This window comes from Thrips palmi, unplaced genomic scaffold (genome assembly GCF_012932325.1).
Source record: "Thrips palmi isolate BJ-2018 unplaced genomic scaffold, TpBJ-2018v1 HiC_scaffold_4, whole genome shotgun sequence".
Classification (NCBI taxonomy): domain Eukaryota; kingdom Metazoa; phylum Arthropoda; class Insecta; order Thysanoptera; family Thripidae; genus Thrips; species Thrips palmi.
The window spans coordinates 967,141-985,226 of record NW_023144631.1 but is presented as its reverse complement, the minus strand read 5'-3'; the positions used below and the strand labels follow the sequence as shown (position 1 = coordinate 985,226).

Here is an 18,086-nt window from a genome sequence, read left to right as displayed (position 1 = left end):
GGGCGGGACCTTGGCGAAACAAGTCAGTCCTCCGCCGCGCTTGCCGCCCTCCGCCCTTCACTACGCCGATGGCTGCCGATGGCTGCCGATGGCTCCCCTTCCGTCCTTCCGGCCGCCTCGTCATCCTGCGCCATTAGCGGGCTGGCCGGGCCTTGGTTTCAACACGGCAGGCCGCGGCAGGCCGCCCGTGTGTCGTCCTTTGTGCGGCCTCCCCGCCCACCAGTCGACTCAGTCCCGTCCACCCTCCAGCCTGCTGAAAGGACCGGGACCCGTCTTACGAAACGCGCGGGGCAGCGGGGCCGGCCGTTGTCGCTCTGAACCGGGCGGCGGCTTCGTGTGTACAGCGTTTTGTCGCTCTGTCTCTCTCGGATGCCTGCGTAGCGCGCCAAGAGTGCGAGAGAGATGGGAGGCCTAGCAGCATGTGGGCGACGCGCGACGACAAGAACATCCCCGTCGCTGCGGCAGGCAGGACCATTGAATCCCCGAGGCCCGTCGCCTGTCCATGTCCATACCTGCGGCATTTAGAAACGCTTTTCACGTGGCGAAGGGCGTGAGCGGCTGAGGGGACGAGGGGCCGGCCCGGGGAGGGCAAGGAGAGGGGCGGCGGGGGCACGCTCAGGGCTACCACGCCATGAGCAGCATGTCTGGCTGCGCGCTGCGCCGCGCCAGCAAAACGAAATAAACAACCAGCACAGCGTCTACAGATTTTATGTGTCTGCGAGACGGACGAAGCACGAAGCGGCGCGCCGAGGCGAGTCAAGGAAGGCTCGAGGGCTGGCCGGGCTGCACGGCAGAGGCAGACCTCCACGCCGGCGGCCAGGGCGGACGCGGGGCAGGGGGGCGTAGCGTAAGGAACAACCGGCATGGTCGCCGTCGTCGTGGAGGTCTGGGTGGCAGGCCGACGGCGGCGGCACAGAACGGGAAAAAAGTAACATCGGCAGCGGCGGAGGAAGGTATTTGCTTCACACACACACACACAAGTATATTCTCTCACACACGAACATACGCGCTGTACGCGCACGCACGAATCGACTGCTGCTGCAGTCCTCTTGGAAAAGGGGCAACTTGTTTTCGCCAAGAGCGGCGTGGTGCTGCAGTGCTGGTTGGGCGTGCGCTGCAACCTGGAACGTTGCAGTGCATTACCATACCAGCTCGAGCGCGCAGCCCCGTGCAGCAGCCTTCCCCGCGCCTCTCCCTTCCCTTTTCGCAAACTTGGCGAGCGGCGACCACCTCTTGAGCGGGCCGGGGCCGGACCGGGGCCGCCGGTCTGGTCCGTCTGGTCTGACTCGGCAACCAAAGCGCCGCCCGGCTCCGCGCTCCGCCACGCCATACCAGAGAGCTCCTTGCTCTCGCCGCCCCGCCGCTCCGCCTCTGCTCGGTCCGCAATCCATTTCGCGCTGCATCGCGGCGTTGCCGGCGTGCTCGCCAGGATACGCCCCTCGGCGGCTGCATCGGCTGCGCGGCCGGCCCCCCGTTTGGCAACGGCGCTGCGGTGCGCTGGCCGGCCAGTCCGGCGGAGCGGGTTAGCAGCACCGCGCCACGGCCTGCGCCCGCCTGCAGCGCGGGGCGTGGCGGGGCGTGGCGGGGCGTCCTGAGCGTCCTGAGCGTCCTGGGCGGCAAGGCCCAACCCGACCCGCGAGTCGGCGACCACCGCGGCGGCGGGGCGGGGAGGCGCGCCGCCGCAACCGAGTTATTAGCACAAGGTCGCCGCGTCGCTGTCGCCGCGTCGCAGCCTGCGACTCGCAGCCGCCTGCCTCGCCGGCTTCGCCCTGCCGCTGCCGGCCCTGCCCTGCCGGTCGTGCCGGGCCGGGCCGGGTTGCCCGCCGGGTTTCGCAAGTCGCAGAGGAGGAACAGGAGGAACAGGACGAGGGCGCTGGAGAGCCGCACTGAGCGGGAGGGGAAGCGACGTGGCAAGAGCGAAGTGCTGGCGAAGTGACGTCCCCGTCGGCGGCTGCTGACTCGTCCACTCCCCGGGGCGTCGCGACGCCGCAGCTGATGGAGGACGGCCGCGGGCTGCCGCACAGGCCGCGGGCCCCGAGGCGTGTCGTTGATGTTCTTGTTGTTTCCGCCACGCTGTGGTGACCCCGCCGGATGCAGTCCAGACGACGGTGAGGTCCACGGCCACGGCAGCCAGCCCAGCCAGCGCCCCGTTCGGCCCCGTTGCGCCCAGCAGACTGGTTCCGAGTGGGAGGCCTCTCACTCTCTCGCCCCCCATTGGGCGAGAGAGGCGCTCGTAAGGGTGCGAGAGAGACAGGACTGTTCGGAACGACTGCACCGGTAGCGGGCAGGCGAGGCGGTGGGACGAGACGCGGGCGGCGGGGCGCCCGGGAGGTAGGCAACTCGTGTTGCTAGAGCCAAGTCAGTTGATCCTCCCTACCCTTCCGAGCAGGATTTTTCCGCATTCTCACGGCGCTCGCAGGCCTCGAAGCACCCGTGCAACGACAAACCAGTTGTTTCCCAGTTTCCGGCGAATCTGTGTTCCCGGCGGGCAGGGCTTAGCGGGGAAGACACCCAGGCAACTCGCCGCGACCCTTCAAAATATTTCCGCGACTCCATTTCGGGGCAATCATGTTTAAGGTTTAAGGTTGGACGTTCAACAAACGGCTCTGTCAAGCATGAGCCTCTCACTGTTACTTGGCGTTCCATAAAGGAGTGAGAGAGACAGAGCGACGAAAACAGAGCTCGGAATCAGCTCGCTGGAGGACCTTTTGCGGCTGCGTGACTGTGGCGCTGGAGCTGCTGGAGCCACATCCCCGACGGGCTGCGGGCTGGGGCCCTGGGGCTGTGTACGCGAGCACGCATGCCGCCGCACGCTTTGCCTCTGACGTCGCGCCCCACGCCCCACGCCCCACGCCCACCGCGCAGGCTGCCGAGCGCCTCTCTCCTTTTAGCCGCATTAGCGGGTGTGAGCCAACCTAACCCAACAGCAACACGGCAACACCGAGCAACACCCAAGCCGAACCGGGCCACAGTGGGCGGTGGAGGCGGCCAAAACTGTGGACGCGTTTTGAGCTCCAGAGTCGCTGAATGGGACTCGAGCCGAGCGTGTGACCCCACCAATGGATTGCTCTCCGAACGAGGAATCCATTGGTGGGGTCACACGTTCGGTTCGAGTCCTGTTTAGCGACTCTGGAGCTCAAAACGCGTCTAGAGTTTTGGCCGCCTCCACCGGTCCTCTGGCCCACTGTGCGGGCCCCGGCCTGCCCGCTGTCGCTGCTGGGTGCACGGAACGTCGTCCTGCAGGTCTGCCACGCCGTCTGCCCGGTCAGCAGCATCAGACCCTGCTGCATTGTCTGGCTGTCCTGAAAGTTCCTGGAACGGCCGGCCGGCGAGCCCCGTGCACTTCCTCGAACACACCGTGCCGCCACTGTTAGCCGCCGGTTCTGCGAGGACCAGTGCGTCCAGCCGCGCAGTGCGTGGCACTGCGTGGTGCGAGCTCAATTAATTTAATCCAACGGGGGTTAACAGTGCGGCGCGGCGGCCCCGTCCCGACGTCGCCCTCAATCAACGCCGCAGGGCCGCAGGGCAGTACAGCAGCATGCGAATGCTTGTCGCCTGGCGGTCGAGCAACGGGCAGAGAGGAACATGGCGCGCGGCGAAGGGGCCGGGGCTTCGTGTCGCCAGGACGACCGAGCTCCAAGCCACGCCGTCGGGGCAGGGCAGGGGCCGCAGGCAGCCGCAGGGGCTCAGCTCAGCGCCATGGCGACGCGGTGTGGCTCCGAGGCGCACCGCGCACTGCGCACTGGCAGACCTCGGCTCTGGCCGCACCGCCGCGCCGCGCGCTCTCTCTCGACCATGACCAGCCCGATATTTTGGCGGCTCCCTCCCCTTCTCGGCCGCTGGCTCTGCGCTGTGCAGGTTGTGACGCGGAGGCCCGAACCCCTTCCCCTTCCATTCTACCCGATGGCTGCCAGCCTCGTCGGCCCGGCCGGCGGTGTTGGTGGGGGAGGGGAGGGGCGAGGGGAGGGGAGGGGATGGGAGGCGACGAACGGGAAGGAGGGGGAGGGCGGCAGCAGCAGCGCTCGAGTACGCCGTACAAGTGGAATTTTAAGTGCCGTGGCCGCTGCGCGGCTGCGCGCTGTGCGCTGCGCGTCGTGTCGCGTGGTGGGGGGTTGTAGTGGTGGCTGCATCTCCCTCCCCCACCCCCTCCTCCACCCCGCGCTGGGCCTGGCGACGCGGCACGGCCGCTGCGGCAGGCAGGCAGCCAGGCAGTCAGTCGAGTCCAGGCGAGCGAAGAAGGCACATCGTGAGGAGCATAGCCCTTGTTGCGAGCTATCCCATCCGCGTTCTCGTGCTGTCTCGTGTTGTGTGCAGTGCAAGTCCCCAGACATGGCCCCAGCGGCCCCCTCGGAGTGATACCGTTATTTCTGTGACCCTGTGCAAGTGAAGCGCGAGCGTAGTGGAGTCCTCGGCCTTGCCCAGGATAGACTTGTTGTTTGACGTGGCCTTTGCTTGCGACGTGGACGCCACCATGTCCGTGATGCAGCCCAAAAGGCAGCACTGTTACCTGTGCGACCTGCCGCGCGCGCCCTGGGCGCTGCTGCACGACTTCAGCGAGGTGGTGTGCCGCGGCTGCGTCAACTACGAGGGCGCGGACCGCATCGAGTGCGTGCTGGACGGCGTGCGCCAGCTCAAGCGCGGCGCGTCGTACCTCACACAGGACGTGCCCTCGCGCCCATCCGCGCAGTCCTCCAAGCCCGTGGCGGTGCGCACCGCCCACGAGAACGGCATGGAGGTGGCCAGCATGCCGCCGGCCGCGCACTCTCGTCCGCAGCCCGCGCCGCAGCCGCACCCCGCGTACCAGCATCACCACCGTGGGGCCATGCTGGAGTACCCCGGCGGTCCGGGCGGCCCTGGCGGCCCGGGTGGGCCTGGTCCTGGGGTTCCGCCGCCCCCGCGCAGTGCCGTGGCCATGCCACGACCCTTAGTGGAGGCGCAGGCCCAGGCCCAAGCCCAGGCCGAGCACGACGCCATGGTCGCCCGTAGCCGTGCCGGCGTTCCCCACGGCGCTCAGCTGGCTTCGGCGCCGCCAGGGCACCACGCCCTGCCCGGCCAACAGCAACAGCAGCAGCATCCCCAACAGCAGCCGCCGCCCCCGCAGCCGCAGGCCACTCACAACGGCAGGCCCAACTCTCTGCCTCCGGCTCCCGTCACAGTCAAGCGCGACCTGGACGAGGACGAGCACCACCACATGATGAACGGGGACGTGCCCGGCGCCAAGCGCCTCATCGTCGAAGACCCGGCCGGCGTCCCCGTCGGCGTGGGCGCCCCCCGGCCGCCCCTGACGCGCGGCGAGTCTCTGCCCGCCGTGTCCATGGCCGCCACAGCGCCCTATGTGCGCTTCAAGCAAGAGAAGCTGCCCCTCAGGGCGCCTTCCTTCGAGTCCGGCATGTTGCAGCAGCAACAGCGCAACGGTAAGGATCTCCACCCCCCAGTGTAAACTAGACAGGAACCTAACTCTCAACCTCGGTCCCTTAAGCACACTCTTCTCTTCCCGGCTCCAATTGGCAAGGACATTGTTAGGGTGGGGTAAAAGGTGGCGGACAGATAAGAGGAAAGAGGGACTAAGTAGTCCGGAAACAAGTAGGGCCACTTCGTCTGGCGTGCCAGACTGGCAGTGGGAGCGGGAGCTGGCCGCTGTGGGGCTGCAAAGGCAGTGCAAACGCCACGACACCACGCTAAAACCAGAGCAGAGGGAAGGTCAGGGGAAGCCGCTGCCTGTCTGCCTGCCTGCCGTCGCCGGACCGGCGCTTTATCGATAGCGTTTCGACTCGTGGGGGTTTCCCTGTTTCCCGTTGGCACAAGCCAGGCCGCTCAGCGCCCCGGTCGGTCCCCGGTCGTTATTGACCCACGCGGCAACCCGGCGATCCGACCGCCCGGACGGCGGTAGAATTCCGTTACCTTCATCTTTTTTCGCCTCTCGTGTCGCCATCCGCGATCCGCGTATTGGTCGTATTGTTCCTGGCGGCATGGCGGCGTCGCTGGGGGCTGATACCGCAGCGCGGCGTGCCGGCGCGGACGTGGCCGACGTGCCCGGACGCGGACTTGGGGGGCCAGCCAGCGGCGCCCCGGCAACCCCGGCAGCCACAGCGACGTGCGGCCCTGCCGTCGCCGTACGTGACGTGACGTTGACGGCCCGCTGGCACCGCGCCCCGCCGGGCGTGCCCGCGGTGTTGTGCCTTATGCCCCGCAACGCGAGGTCGCCGCGCAGCTTGGCTCAACCTCCGCGAGTACACCACGTCGGACGGGTGGCCGCGGGGGAGTCGCCATCCGCCCGCCCCTGACTCACACCGGCCGTTCTGCAGGTTCTGCCGGCTGGAGTAGGACCCCAGGTCAGTTCTCCGGCGCGCATTGTCGCCGGGCTGCGAAGCGACGCTGCTGGTGCGTCGCGACGCTTGTGGCGCGGCGCCGCCGTTACGTCATCAAAGCGGCCCAGCTGAGCGGGCGGCAGGCGCAGGCAGGGCGCGCGGGGGCTACGTGTTGGGGTTGTGGCCGGGCGCTGCAGCACGGCCCCGTTACGCAATGCGTCGGGGGTCGGGCCGCCGCAGCCCAGCGGGGGTGTAGGGGGATGGAGTGCGCCGCCGCGCCGCCCCCCGAGAGGCGAGGCTTGCCGTTGTTGGCAGTCCAGCCGTGCCGGCCTGCCGGTGTGCCGGTCGGGCGGGCTATTTCTGGCTTGTGTGGCCGCCGATGGCTGCTAGTCGCGAATGATCGGAGCGGCGTGCCGGCGTGGGGCGGCCGGGCCGGCGCCAGGGACGTCAGGGACCGGCTCTGGGCCGCACCATGCCACACCTCGGCTCGGACCACTGCTTGGAAGGGCGGACCAGACCCAGCCTGCTGCCTGACTTGCGGCCCGGTTGGCTGGTTCATTTCCATCAGCGACCGGTTCGGACGAAAACCCGTCGGGCAAGGCGCGCGGCGCGCTGCGCCCCACCACACTACTGTACTGGTCGCGCCGGCCCGGCACGGCCCGGCCGCCGGGTTGTGTAGGGCCCCCGCCACTGCGGACCACGGGCCGCGGCCCGGCTTGCCCGGCTTGGAGGAGGGAAACCAGTTATCGTGCCAAATGTAGACGTGGTAAACAGCCGCGCCCCGCAGGCCGCAGCCTCCCAAGACGCATCGCAGCCAGCACAGTCGCCTCACGCCCCCCGCCCCCTGCCCCTTCACAGGCCCGGCAGAGTTACACGCCTAGTCGGGCACGCCTCGGGCGCGTGGGTGGCCGTCGTATACAGTCGTACAGTACAGCGCGGTGCGGCCCGCTTCGTAACCGCGGTGACTAACGCGGTCTTGGCTGGCAAGGGCGTGCAGCTTGCATTCGGTATTTGTTGCATTCGGGACGACTTGACCTCGGCGCCGCGGCCGGCGCGTGCGCGTGCTTCGGGCAGTGCAGGCACGCTGCTGGCACGTGTGGTCGCCGTGGTCTGAGCCTCCCCCAGGCCGAGCCGGGCCGCCGCATTCCGACTTATTTTCACGGCCGGGCCAAGCCTATTTGCTCTGGCCGCTGCCCGCGCCGCTGTTTGACCTGACTGGATCGTCGTGCCGGTCACGGCGCGGTCGACTCGCGGCGCCGTCCAGGATACCGGTTCACCTCCGCCGTGGACTGGGCGAGCGCGTCGTCGGCGTTGCCGCGGCGGCGGCTGGCCGCGTGCCAACGGCGCCCTCTCGCCGTCCGTCCGCCTCGTACGAGCGGCGCAGCGGCAAGAGAACGAACGGGCCTAAGGTCGACGTCGGCGACACTTTTCAGAGTCCGCGGCGGTCGGCACTTGGTGGTCTGGCTGCGGCCCAGCGCTGCCTTCGTTGAGTCACCAGGGGCGTAAAGCAGTGTGTCGACGCGGCCAGCGCGCTGTCCGCCCAGGACATGATGCCCGTGTGCCTGACGGCCTGGCCACGGCCTGGCCGCCTGGCCTGTGGAGTCCGTGGAGCGTTACGGGCGGCTGTAGCGGCTGTAGTCACGCCAGGTGGGGCCCGGCGGCCCGGCGCCGCAGCCATCTTGTCCCGAAGCTAGACACGCCCTTCCCTTCCCTCTCGTCGCCGTGAACTTGGCCGCTCTCCTCGGCGTCTCCCTCTCTCCTCTCCGCGGGTAATGACGGCAAGGGACGGGAAGGAGCGCCGGCACCGCCGGCACCGCGTCGCCCCTTCGCTAACGGCCCGCCGTGCCGCGGGGCCGCCGCGCCGTGGAGCTGGGCGTGGTGGCGGTGGCGGGGCCCTCCGTTTATTTTGGTGCGCCGCGGGCCGGTGTCTTGGGGTGGGGGCCTCCCCGTGGGGGCCGCGCAGGATCAAGGCCTGTCGTCGATAACTCGTTGTTTACCCGCCTGCCAGTCACCCAGCCCCGACGCGCCCGCCCCGCCCGCCGCGGCCACCGGGGTCACGTGCCCAATGCCGCCCTGCCCCGACGCCCTGCCCGGCCCGCCGCACCGAAATAGAAACGCCCCACCCACCCCCAGCGACGGCAGCAGCAGCAGGCAGGCGGGGGTAGCGACCGTGGTGGCGACCCCCCTCTCCTTCCCCCAGGTGGTGGGGGGCGTGTGTTTACGGGGGGTCAAGTAGGCGGTGGTTAGGTTAGGTTTGGTTGGGGGTAGGAACGGGATCGTTCTGGGGGTGGCTGGGCGGCGGGCGTCGCACCTGGACACGCGGTGCGGTCTGGACGACCCCGGCGTCCCGGTCGTCCGGCGTACGGTCGTGGAGTGCTGGAGAGCGATTGAATCAATGAATGAATCAGTGGGCCCCACCCCCACCCCCACCCTAGACCTCAAGCAAGACGTCTCGCCGGCGCATTCAAAGGCATGGCAAGCAGCGTCCTGCGCCACTGTTGTTTTGGCACTCGCCCGTTCAAGCTGGCCGTGCTTGGAACACTCTTGGAACGGACCGTTGCCCGAGTGGGCAGCGAGGCGGGACTGCAGTGCAGGGGCGGCGGCGTGGCGAGCGTGGCGGTGCCGCCAGTCCGTCCGTCCCGTGCCGGTGATGGCCGCGCGCCGCGCCAGGCCGCACTTGCGCCGCGCCGCCACGCTCCGACTTCCGAGGCTCGGCGGCGTTGCCGGGCTCGCCGGGCTGGGCTCGCCACGTCTCGGCCCCGACCGGCACGGCGCGGTTCACTGGCCCTAAAGTAAGCCAGCACCGCGGAGGAGGCAGGCAAGGAGGCGGAAAGGAACTCGAGGAGGAGGAGGAGGATGTCGTTGCGGCCCTTCCCTTCCCTTCCCTTCCCGTCGCGTGATCGTGGTCCTTCCTCGCCGCCTCCCCTCCGATTCTCCGATCCACACACGTAAGACGTTGTTGGGACGGAACGGACCGGGTTTCCGACCAGCTTTCCAACCGGCGGCGGCGGCCGCGGTTGCACGCCGCACCGGGGCCTGGGCGGAGCGCGGGGCCGCCGCTGCCTGGCTGCCGACGTGGACGTGGACTCGCGTTCCTGGTTCGGAATGGACTTTCTCTCCGCGGGGCCTGTCTTGGCCTGCGCCGTTCACCGCCTTGCCCTCGTGGCGCCGCGCCGTTACGCCAGTGCCCCGCCGCGCCACCTGTGCGGACGGCTGCACCACGCCATGACCTCTCCAGCCGTGGCGTGCGGTGCCGAGCCGACCTCTGGAACAAGGACACGCTCCGCACTGCTCCGCACCCCTTCCCTCCCAGTGACGCGCCGGCCGGCCAGCCAGCCCTGCGGCCCTGTGACGTCACGGGGCGGGGGAGGCCTGCCGCCAGGCCCGCCAGGCCGGCCGGGGTCGATGCGGATGGCGGCATGGCGGCGCGCCCTTGGAGCGTAGGGCAACGCCGCGCCCGCCACGCCGCGCCCCGGCGTCGTACGCACCACGCATGCGCAGCGCACTATAAAGGGCCCCAGACGTTGACCCTCTCGCCGCCATGTTGCGCGTTCGGGGCTCGGGGCAGCACGGGGCTCCCCCGTTCCCTTTTCGGCGACATCCTCCCCGCCGAGCCCGAAGCCTTGCTCGGCGTCGCATGGCGGTCGGGATGTCCTTGGTGCGGAAATGCGAAGGACGGCTCCCCCCTCCCTCCCCGCCTGGCTCGTCCCGCTTCCTCGCAAACTCGCCACTTGGCCTTTCCCCTCCCAATCCGCGACACGGCAATTCGCCGCTCCCCGCTATCGCCGCACTTTTTAAGGTCACCTGTACGGCGCGGCGCTGCGTTCGAACGCGCGAGCCGACGGCGACCTCTGGCGTGCGAAACAACCCGGTGGCGTCGAGCGTTGTGGCGACCGTGGCTACGAACTTCGAACGCCGCTAGGCGCAGCCGCTGTTGCCGGGTCGTGGCAGTGCAGCTGTTTTCTCTTCCTTGGTGCATCCGCCACCCCTCCCGTTGAGGAATGAACCGTGCGCGCTGTACCACATTGGCGGCGCGTGACGTCACGTCAGCACCACGTGGCAACGCCGCCGCGCCGCGTTCCGCGGTGGAAAAGGGAAGGGAGTGGGGAGAGGACGAGCGACGAGCCTGCCTGCTGGCTGCCTGCTGGCGTGGCCGGCGCGGCGCGGAGCGTGGAGCGGGCGAAGTGGCGCGGCGGGGAGGGCGGGGCGCGGGGCGCGGGGGGTCGGGACGCGGGGCCGGCGAGGCGCTCCCTGCCTGCACGTTCGTCCTCTGACGTCATGCTCGTGGCCTTCTTTCTGGCGGCGTCGGTGCGGCGTGGGAGAGGGGGGTGAGGACGACGGCCGGCCCGCTCGCGTCGCGGCAGCGGTGGCGGCGGCAGCGGTGGTGATGGTGGTTGCCAGCCAGACCCAGCGACCGAGACTCGGCCGCGGCACAGGCCTCCCTCCTCCCCCCTCTCCTGGCCGTGCCGCCGTTGCTGCCGCCGGTTATGCAGCGATGGTCACGTCATGCGGTGTTGCCGGGCGCGTTGCGCGTTGGCAGTCCGCTCGCCTGGTGAGCATTTGCCGCCTCTGCCGCCCTCCGCGCTACGCCCGCCCCGTGAGCCTCATGGCGAGCCTCATGGCGAGGCGGGCAGCGGGCGGCGTTGCCGAGGCGGTGTCCGCATGACGTCACGTCATTATCAGCGTGCTGGCTGATGGCCGGCCGGGCTGTGCGGGTAGCTCCACCACCACCGCCGTGGCCGCGGTGCTGCGCTGTGCTGCGCGCTGCCGTGATTGAGGTGATTGCGCGGCGACGCGGCGGCGATGGCCAGTGGCAAGCCAGTGGCGCGGCCACGCTATCGCTATCGCCGGCGTCCTCGCGTCCGCTATCTCTTATCGCGGGCCTGGCCCCGCCCGGGTGCCGGGGGCCCGGTCCGCGCCCGAAATAGGTGTCGCGCTAAGTCAGTGGCGCGGCCGCCGTGGCCGGCGCGCGGCGCGCGTGGGCATGCCGTCGGCTAGGCCGCCAGGGCGACGGGAGCGAGATAAACCAGAATCGCCGAGGCCGTAGCGATAACGCGGGGAACGGCCGGGAAGGTCGCCCGGAGCGCGCTGCGCGGCGCTGCGCCGTCAGGCCAGTGAATGGTGAAGGGCCCAGGTTCACCTGGACGCCGAGCCGACGCAGGCCGAAGCACACCCCCTGGCCAGGCTGCCCGCCGGCGGCAGGCAGTCCAGGCCGGACTGGAAGCGCCACGCGCGCCGCCCCGCCTTGACCCACCGCGCCGCGCCGCCGCCACGCCGCGCGCCTGATGTGCTAGCTGCTAGCCTAGTGGGGTAGGTTAGTCTATCTCATGCAACTCCCCGCCGTGGCGCGGCGCGGCGTTCTCGTCGACCCTGCTGATAACGACCGGCCACGCGGAGCCACGCGGGGTGGGGCGGCGCGGAAGGCGCGGGCGGCGCGGCGCACCCTCCCCCTCCTCCCCCGCCCCATCCGCCCTAGCCGCTTTCGCGGTGCTGCGCGCTGCACGGTGACTCAGGTCTGCGCGGCAACATGGCAGGCAGGCGGCCTTTGTGAGGGTCTGCAGAGCTGTGCGCATGCGCGCGCAGGCAGGCAAGGCAGCCGTGCCGTAGGCAGGCAGGCGAGGCCCCTTCCCCTTCTGCCGGAGCGGGGCAAGCGGAGCGCCTCGCGCTTGCGCCGGTACCGGTGTGGGCACACTGTGGGCCACACTGTGGGGCTGCTGGCCGTTCTGGCTCTGCGACTGCGAGGCGGGCTCCGATTCATGCTTGCCGAACGGCTGAGGTTTTCAGCGTTGCGGCGTTTCCTTGTTTGCATTTTCATTTGGTTCCTTCTCTCTCTGTCATTCTTTCTACTGTAGTAGGACTGTGACCCTCCTTACTTCTAGACTGTAGTGTCCAGCGGTCTTACACCCTGGTGGCGCCAACCCCTTACCTATCCTAAGCTGCTACTTCCACGGTGCTGAAGTCAGCTCTCTTGCGGCATATGTTGACGGAACTGCTTCTGCTAGAGTAGAAACGCACTACGTTACGTTTTACATGTCGCACACTGTTTCTTGAGTTATTGTTTGGGGCCCTTTGTCCTTCTTCCAGTGATATAAATCGACTCTAAACTCGACATTAATTGCGTTAATTTCCTAAATGTGTTAAAGTACAGTATTGTTTACTAAATGGCTGGACTCTTGTTGAGCAGCCCTGAGCCTCACCCCAACGACCATTCTGACCGAAAGCGTAAACGCCACTAACAAACCGAGCCCACCATTAAATCCACACTAAAATGTCAATCACTCCTGTCTTCCTCTCGTCTCAGTCTTGATGTGAGTGATTTCAACTAAACTTGCTTTATGGCATTGCCTGACACAGGTTACCCCGGGGGCCATGGCGCGGGCCATGGGCCAGGCCATGGGCCAGGCATGCCGGGGATGGCCATGACGAACGGAGGCTCGGTTTCCCCCCTGGGCCCCCGCACTGGCTCCCCCCCTGACCAGCCCCAGCCTGCGGGGGGCCCACTCCCGCTCCCGCCCCCAGCCGGACCCGGCGCGAGCAGCGGACCCGGCGGACCCGGGCCACAACAGCCGGCGAACGGCCCAAACCCGAACGGGCCGAACGGGCCCAACCCCATGGCCGCGCTCATGTCGGTGACGGACAACCTGCCTGCCGGGTCGCCGCGGAGCGCTGGGGGCAGCCCTCCTGGTGCCCCCGGCGTCAGTGGTCCTGGGGGAGCCGGGGGTTCGGGTCCCCGGGCCGCCTCGAGGGGCTCCCAGCACTCGCCTAACTCCACAGGTACGCTGTCCGCTGTCCGTGTCCGCGGCAGGACGCCTTGCACGCCCTGGCGGCCCTGGCCCTGGTGCCGCGCCCGCGCAGGCCCGCGCAGGCCCGCCCCCACCCCGTAACGCTTTGAGCAGCCAGTGTTGCACCGGGCCCCACCGCCCCACCCCTGCCACGTCACGACCTCGGTCACAAGTTTGCCCGAGTGGCGTGTTTTCAGGGCCTCGAGTCAATTCATTCAACTCTTGCGTCAATTAATTTGCTTATATTTGTCGCATTCCTCGGTTCACAAGCATTGCATGGAATCCTTAGCTGGAAACGCCATATAGTAAATATATTTGTTGCATGTTTTTTTTTTCCATCTAAAATTTGCTCTCCTAAACATGTTTTACCTGCTCGTGCCTTTTAAGTCACGTCACATGTTTTTCGTTCCATAATTTTTTGGTTTACTCTTCCCAATTTATACCAAGTCACCCGTTATGCTTCGCTATTTAGTTCTTGGCTTCTTGAAGATTGACGCAATGTCGCCGCCGGCCGGATTACATACTTTGGCCGTACCAAAATGACGTGGACTTACCCGGACGTTGTCTGTTTCTTGTGTTGCGCAGGATCAACGAGTGGACGACGGTCATCAGGCAGCCGCCACGTCAGCTCCACCACCGTCACCTCCAGCGAGGCGCCGCAGGGCGTTGAAGGGGGCCCGGGCACCCCGAACGGCACCCCCTTGAGCGACGCCGTCCCGCAGGGCCCCAACGGCCCCAGCGGCCCCAACCCCGCCGGGCCAGCGCCCAACCCGCCCACCAACGGCACCAACACCTCGCCGGGGGCCGGCACGCCCGCGCCCACCAGCACCACTCTCAAGTGCACCCTCTGCCAGGAGAGGCTGGAAGACACCCACTTCGTGCAGTGCCCGTCCGTGCCCCACCACAAGTTCTGCTTCCCCTGCTCGCGGGACAGCATCAAGCGGCAAGGAGCCGGCTCTGAGGTACGTTGTCTGGTTCGTGTGTTTTGGGCAACCTCGCCTATGCTGCAAGGAATGCACGGTGACTCGTTGAAGAGAGCCAAAGTCATGTTTGTTCCTCACAACACTTTCTCTCGATTAATGTGGGCGTATCTCTCTCTGTTCCGCAGGTTTACTGTCCAAGTGGTGACAAGTGCCCATTGGCCAACACCAACACCCCGTGGGCCTTCATGCCGGGCGAAATCAACACCATCCTTGGAGAGGACTTCCCCGTAAAGGCAGAGAAAAACAAGGCTCGGGAGAGTTAGGGGCACGCCTCAGGAACCTCGGCCGACACCGGGGTGGCATTCGTTTCTTTGCCCAGCGAGGCTGTGATGCAGATGATGCAGAATCCTGCTCAGGAGCCTACGCGGGTTAACTCGTTGGATGACCCACAACCCACTGTGAATGCAGGTGAAGGCCAAGGCGCTGCCACTTCTTACGCTCGCCTTGTGAATGCATTTGACAGGATTGACCCTTACGCGATTGGGCCTGGCCCGTCCGTTGGTCTGCCTGGGTGTGAGTGGGACCAGCCCTGAGGTTGTTTGAGGGTTCCTCGCCTTACGTCTTCACGTTGATGGAGGTTCATGTTAATGTTGTCATCAGTCAGTTTTGAATTTTATTGTTGCTGGTATGGTAATGTTATTTGTAAGATGGTAGGATTTAAGGCATGTGGAAGCCTGTTTGGTTAATATTGTGTCCACTTTATTTGAATTGGGATGCCATACTATGAAGTATGTTGCTTTTGACAACTGAAAGCAGATTATGAACTAATTTGGTTTGCAATGTGGGACCTCATTACAGTTTGTTATATGTTAAGAAGTCCTTTGCCGCTAGACCATTATCATTGTGTCCGTATCGTACTACCATATTTATATATGTATAGGTTCAGTTTCGACAGATTTTTGCTTACTGTTTGGTACCCAAGTGTTTCTTGTGTATTGTGATGGTTTGCTCAATGGCATAACATCTACAATGAATAATTACTGTAGTTTAAAATTTATGCAGTCAACAATTATTGTAGTTTAAAATTTGATTAATCGTTTCCTATGATATGACCATTATTCTAAATTCAGCATACAATCATGCAAAGAATTTTGAATTTTTTGTAGTTTGTTATTCTTAATCTGGACGAACTTGTACTGGCAAAAATATATAGTGCTTTTATTCAATGTCAGGTAGTAAGCTTTCCTTCTGTGGCTATCACACTGTGAATACAGAAGCTCAGTAACAAATTGATAACCCTTCTCTAGATTTCTGTATTTTACAGCTTAAAATTGTTCTAAACAACATTTACTACATGGGCAACCCTCTAATTTTTCACTGAATAATTATGTAAATACTATGTGCGAATATTTCAAATGTGTACATAGTTGTATGAAACAATAGATCTATAATTCAAATTTATGTTCTAATTTAAACATTAATGAAATGAAAACCTTGTAAATTTGTTCAAGTTCATTTGTGCAAAGTTCCTTGTGGGCATTTTTATGTTAATGTGTATGATAATACCTGTTCTAGTAGAGTAGACCACTTCATATCTTGTTACCTTTCTATACTCTATGTCTTATTGCTGAAGTGGCACTTCCAAAATGCTCATTTCATATTCTTTTTAAATTGTGTGCTTTTTTCCAAAAGAAAATTTATTATTATTTTACAAGTTATTGGACATAGGGCAATGTCTCAAATGTGTCCGTGCTAGCAAACCCCAAGGATCTGCGCAGAGCGCAATCTGGAAAGAGGAAAGTCCCAGTCTATAAAGCTTCCTTGTATGATTATTGTTTTAATCCTAGTCACTGATTGCCAGGACGACGTTGGCTATGTTGTCCCATGTATGGAACTCCTAAACTCGCTGGTGTGTGTTAAAACAAAACAAGTAACCCTTGTGTAGCCTAGTTGTATGGCTTTCCAGCCGTTTAATTTAATATGTACTAAAATGTATAGAAACCTCTAGTGAACTCCCTCTTGCTGCTGTCAGAAAGTGGTTATAGACTTTCAAAAATTCGTGTAGATGTATTTACAAAGCTAGTTAGAATTTTATGTGTTTGAGATAAATCCAATTAAATTGGTTCTAAATTGATCTTTGATAATTGTTGTAATGCCAGTCCGTCACATGCCTTTTATCTTTATAATCAAAGATCTTTTGTTGACAGACATTTCATCTCAGGTTGTTCCCCTACATTTGTTTTAATTTGGCTATATTTGTCTCGATGTGTCAGTGTTAGCTGCTACCTTATCAATGAATGCAAGGAAGAAGTTATGGTTACACATCTTTTTAAATTATTGTAGGTGGTAGGATGGCAGGTGGCTGAAAAGTATATAGGGGTCTTCTCATGGTGTTAAGTCAAGTTCTTTATTTATTCTCAGTAGTATAAAGTCTTACCCAATCTGAAATTCTTGCTTAGTTGATTCAAACAAATGTTGCCTGCGCCAATTCCAAACAAGCATATTATTTCATTAACCACCTTTGGAAGAGGTTTGTTTAATGTCCAACCTTCCATGTACAACATTGCAACCACCGTAATAACAAAGAACTTTTCTGAAAGTCAATAAACTATTTAAAAGCCTTGAAGTATAATCAAAATGTGTTACGAGCATACCTGTTATGTTGTGTCGTGAACAAAAGTATGATGTCCTTGTGTATGTGAAATGCAATCGTTGCCATTCCTATGGTACTTAATTTGTTGTATCCTTGCATGAATGAAGTTTGATGGAATTGAAAATGACTGATGATAATTGCTGTGATTTAACTTATGGTGGCAAATTACAAGCAGATACAACTTACGGTTGACTTAGGCCACCACATTTCATTTGAGCGTCCTGACATTATAAACATCAGTGGACTAAATGTTTGCAGAAGAAGATGGAATGGGGGTGGGAGTGAGTCTGTAGTTTTGTATTGCTAATTATTAGTTTCCTTGTGAAAATTGTAAGAGCTATTCAGTATTTTTTTTTTTTTGGAATGAGCAAAGGAGTATGTTTGTTTCACTAAGATAAGTGGTTGGTTAATTTTACACTATATCTCTTTGTATTTGTGTATAAATATACAATTTGTGTGTATAGGTGTTTCTTTTTTAATTTAAAACAAAATATCATATAACCATGTGTGTGACTGTTTTTTGTAAATTGTTTCTATTCATATTGAGTGCCAATTTCTTTTGTTGATATTCAACATTTTATCAGTTACTATTGTTTTAATCAAAATGTAGATACATATTAAAAATAAAGCAAACCACTATGTATGATTTGGTGAATTTCTTTTAAAACTATGATCTGTCATCATCATCATTTATTGTTTGAACAAAATACACTGTATCACATCTTTATTTCCACTTGTTCTTACTGTCATTTGATTTTATCATACCTGCTTGTAGTTTTAATCCACTTCCATTTACACTGCAAGGTAAACATTCATGAAATAAAACTTATTTTTTGTGTTACCTGAAAGTACGTATTGTTTTTTGGAATAATCCATCCAAGCCCAAATTTTACTGAAGTAATGCCATGATCAGTACCCAAATCTGCATAATCATCTCTCCTCTTCAAATTTTGGTTAACACCTTCAGGCATAGTGAAGAGAATCGTTTTGGTTTGAAATTAAAAGAAAATGCCTCTTTGAACTAACGATCAAGCATTACAAGCGTTGTCTGATGATTGGCGAATAAGTACTTTGCAGGATTACTTGATTTGACTTCGAGCCATATTTAAACAATGATGGTGACTCCACAATTGACTCACAATAATCAAAATTTCACCATCAACACTTCTTTTACCATATTTAAAACAATATCAGAGAGCAAGAACAAGCTGTTTAGCACACAAATCTCGTTTATGCAACAAGGGTGTTCCTGGAATACGCATCAATGCCCTAAGAGACAAAGTAAAAATAGTTTCAAAAAATTTATTTCCTAGATAGTCGCCTGGAAGGTAGGCAAAAAGTCATACTTGACCCCTGGAAGTAGGAGAGAAGTGCTACACCGCCCCAGAAGGGGTCTTTAGGACGACTCTACCCAAAAGCC

General features: G+C 61.2%; 1 protein-coding gene across 1 annotated transcript; it reads left to right on the top strand.

The window, feature by feature from the left end:
- The first annotated feature begins 4,199 nt into the window (after positions 1–4,199).
- On the top strand, positions 4,200–17,312 carry LOC117649289 (probable E3 ubiquitin-protein ligase IRF2BPL). The gene is made up of 4 exons (XM_034391901.1): positions 4,200–5,414; positions 12,663–13,082; positions 13,676–14,052; positions 14,199–17,312. The coding sequence occupies exons 1-4, from the start codon at positions 4,472–4,474 to the stop codon at positions 14,334–14,336; spliced, it is 1,878 nt and encodes a 625-aa protein (XP_034247792.1). The 5' UTR covers positions 4,200–4,471; the 3' UTR covers positions 14,337–17,312.
- The last annotated feature ends 774 nt before the right edge of the window (positions 17,313–18,086 follow it).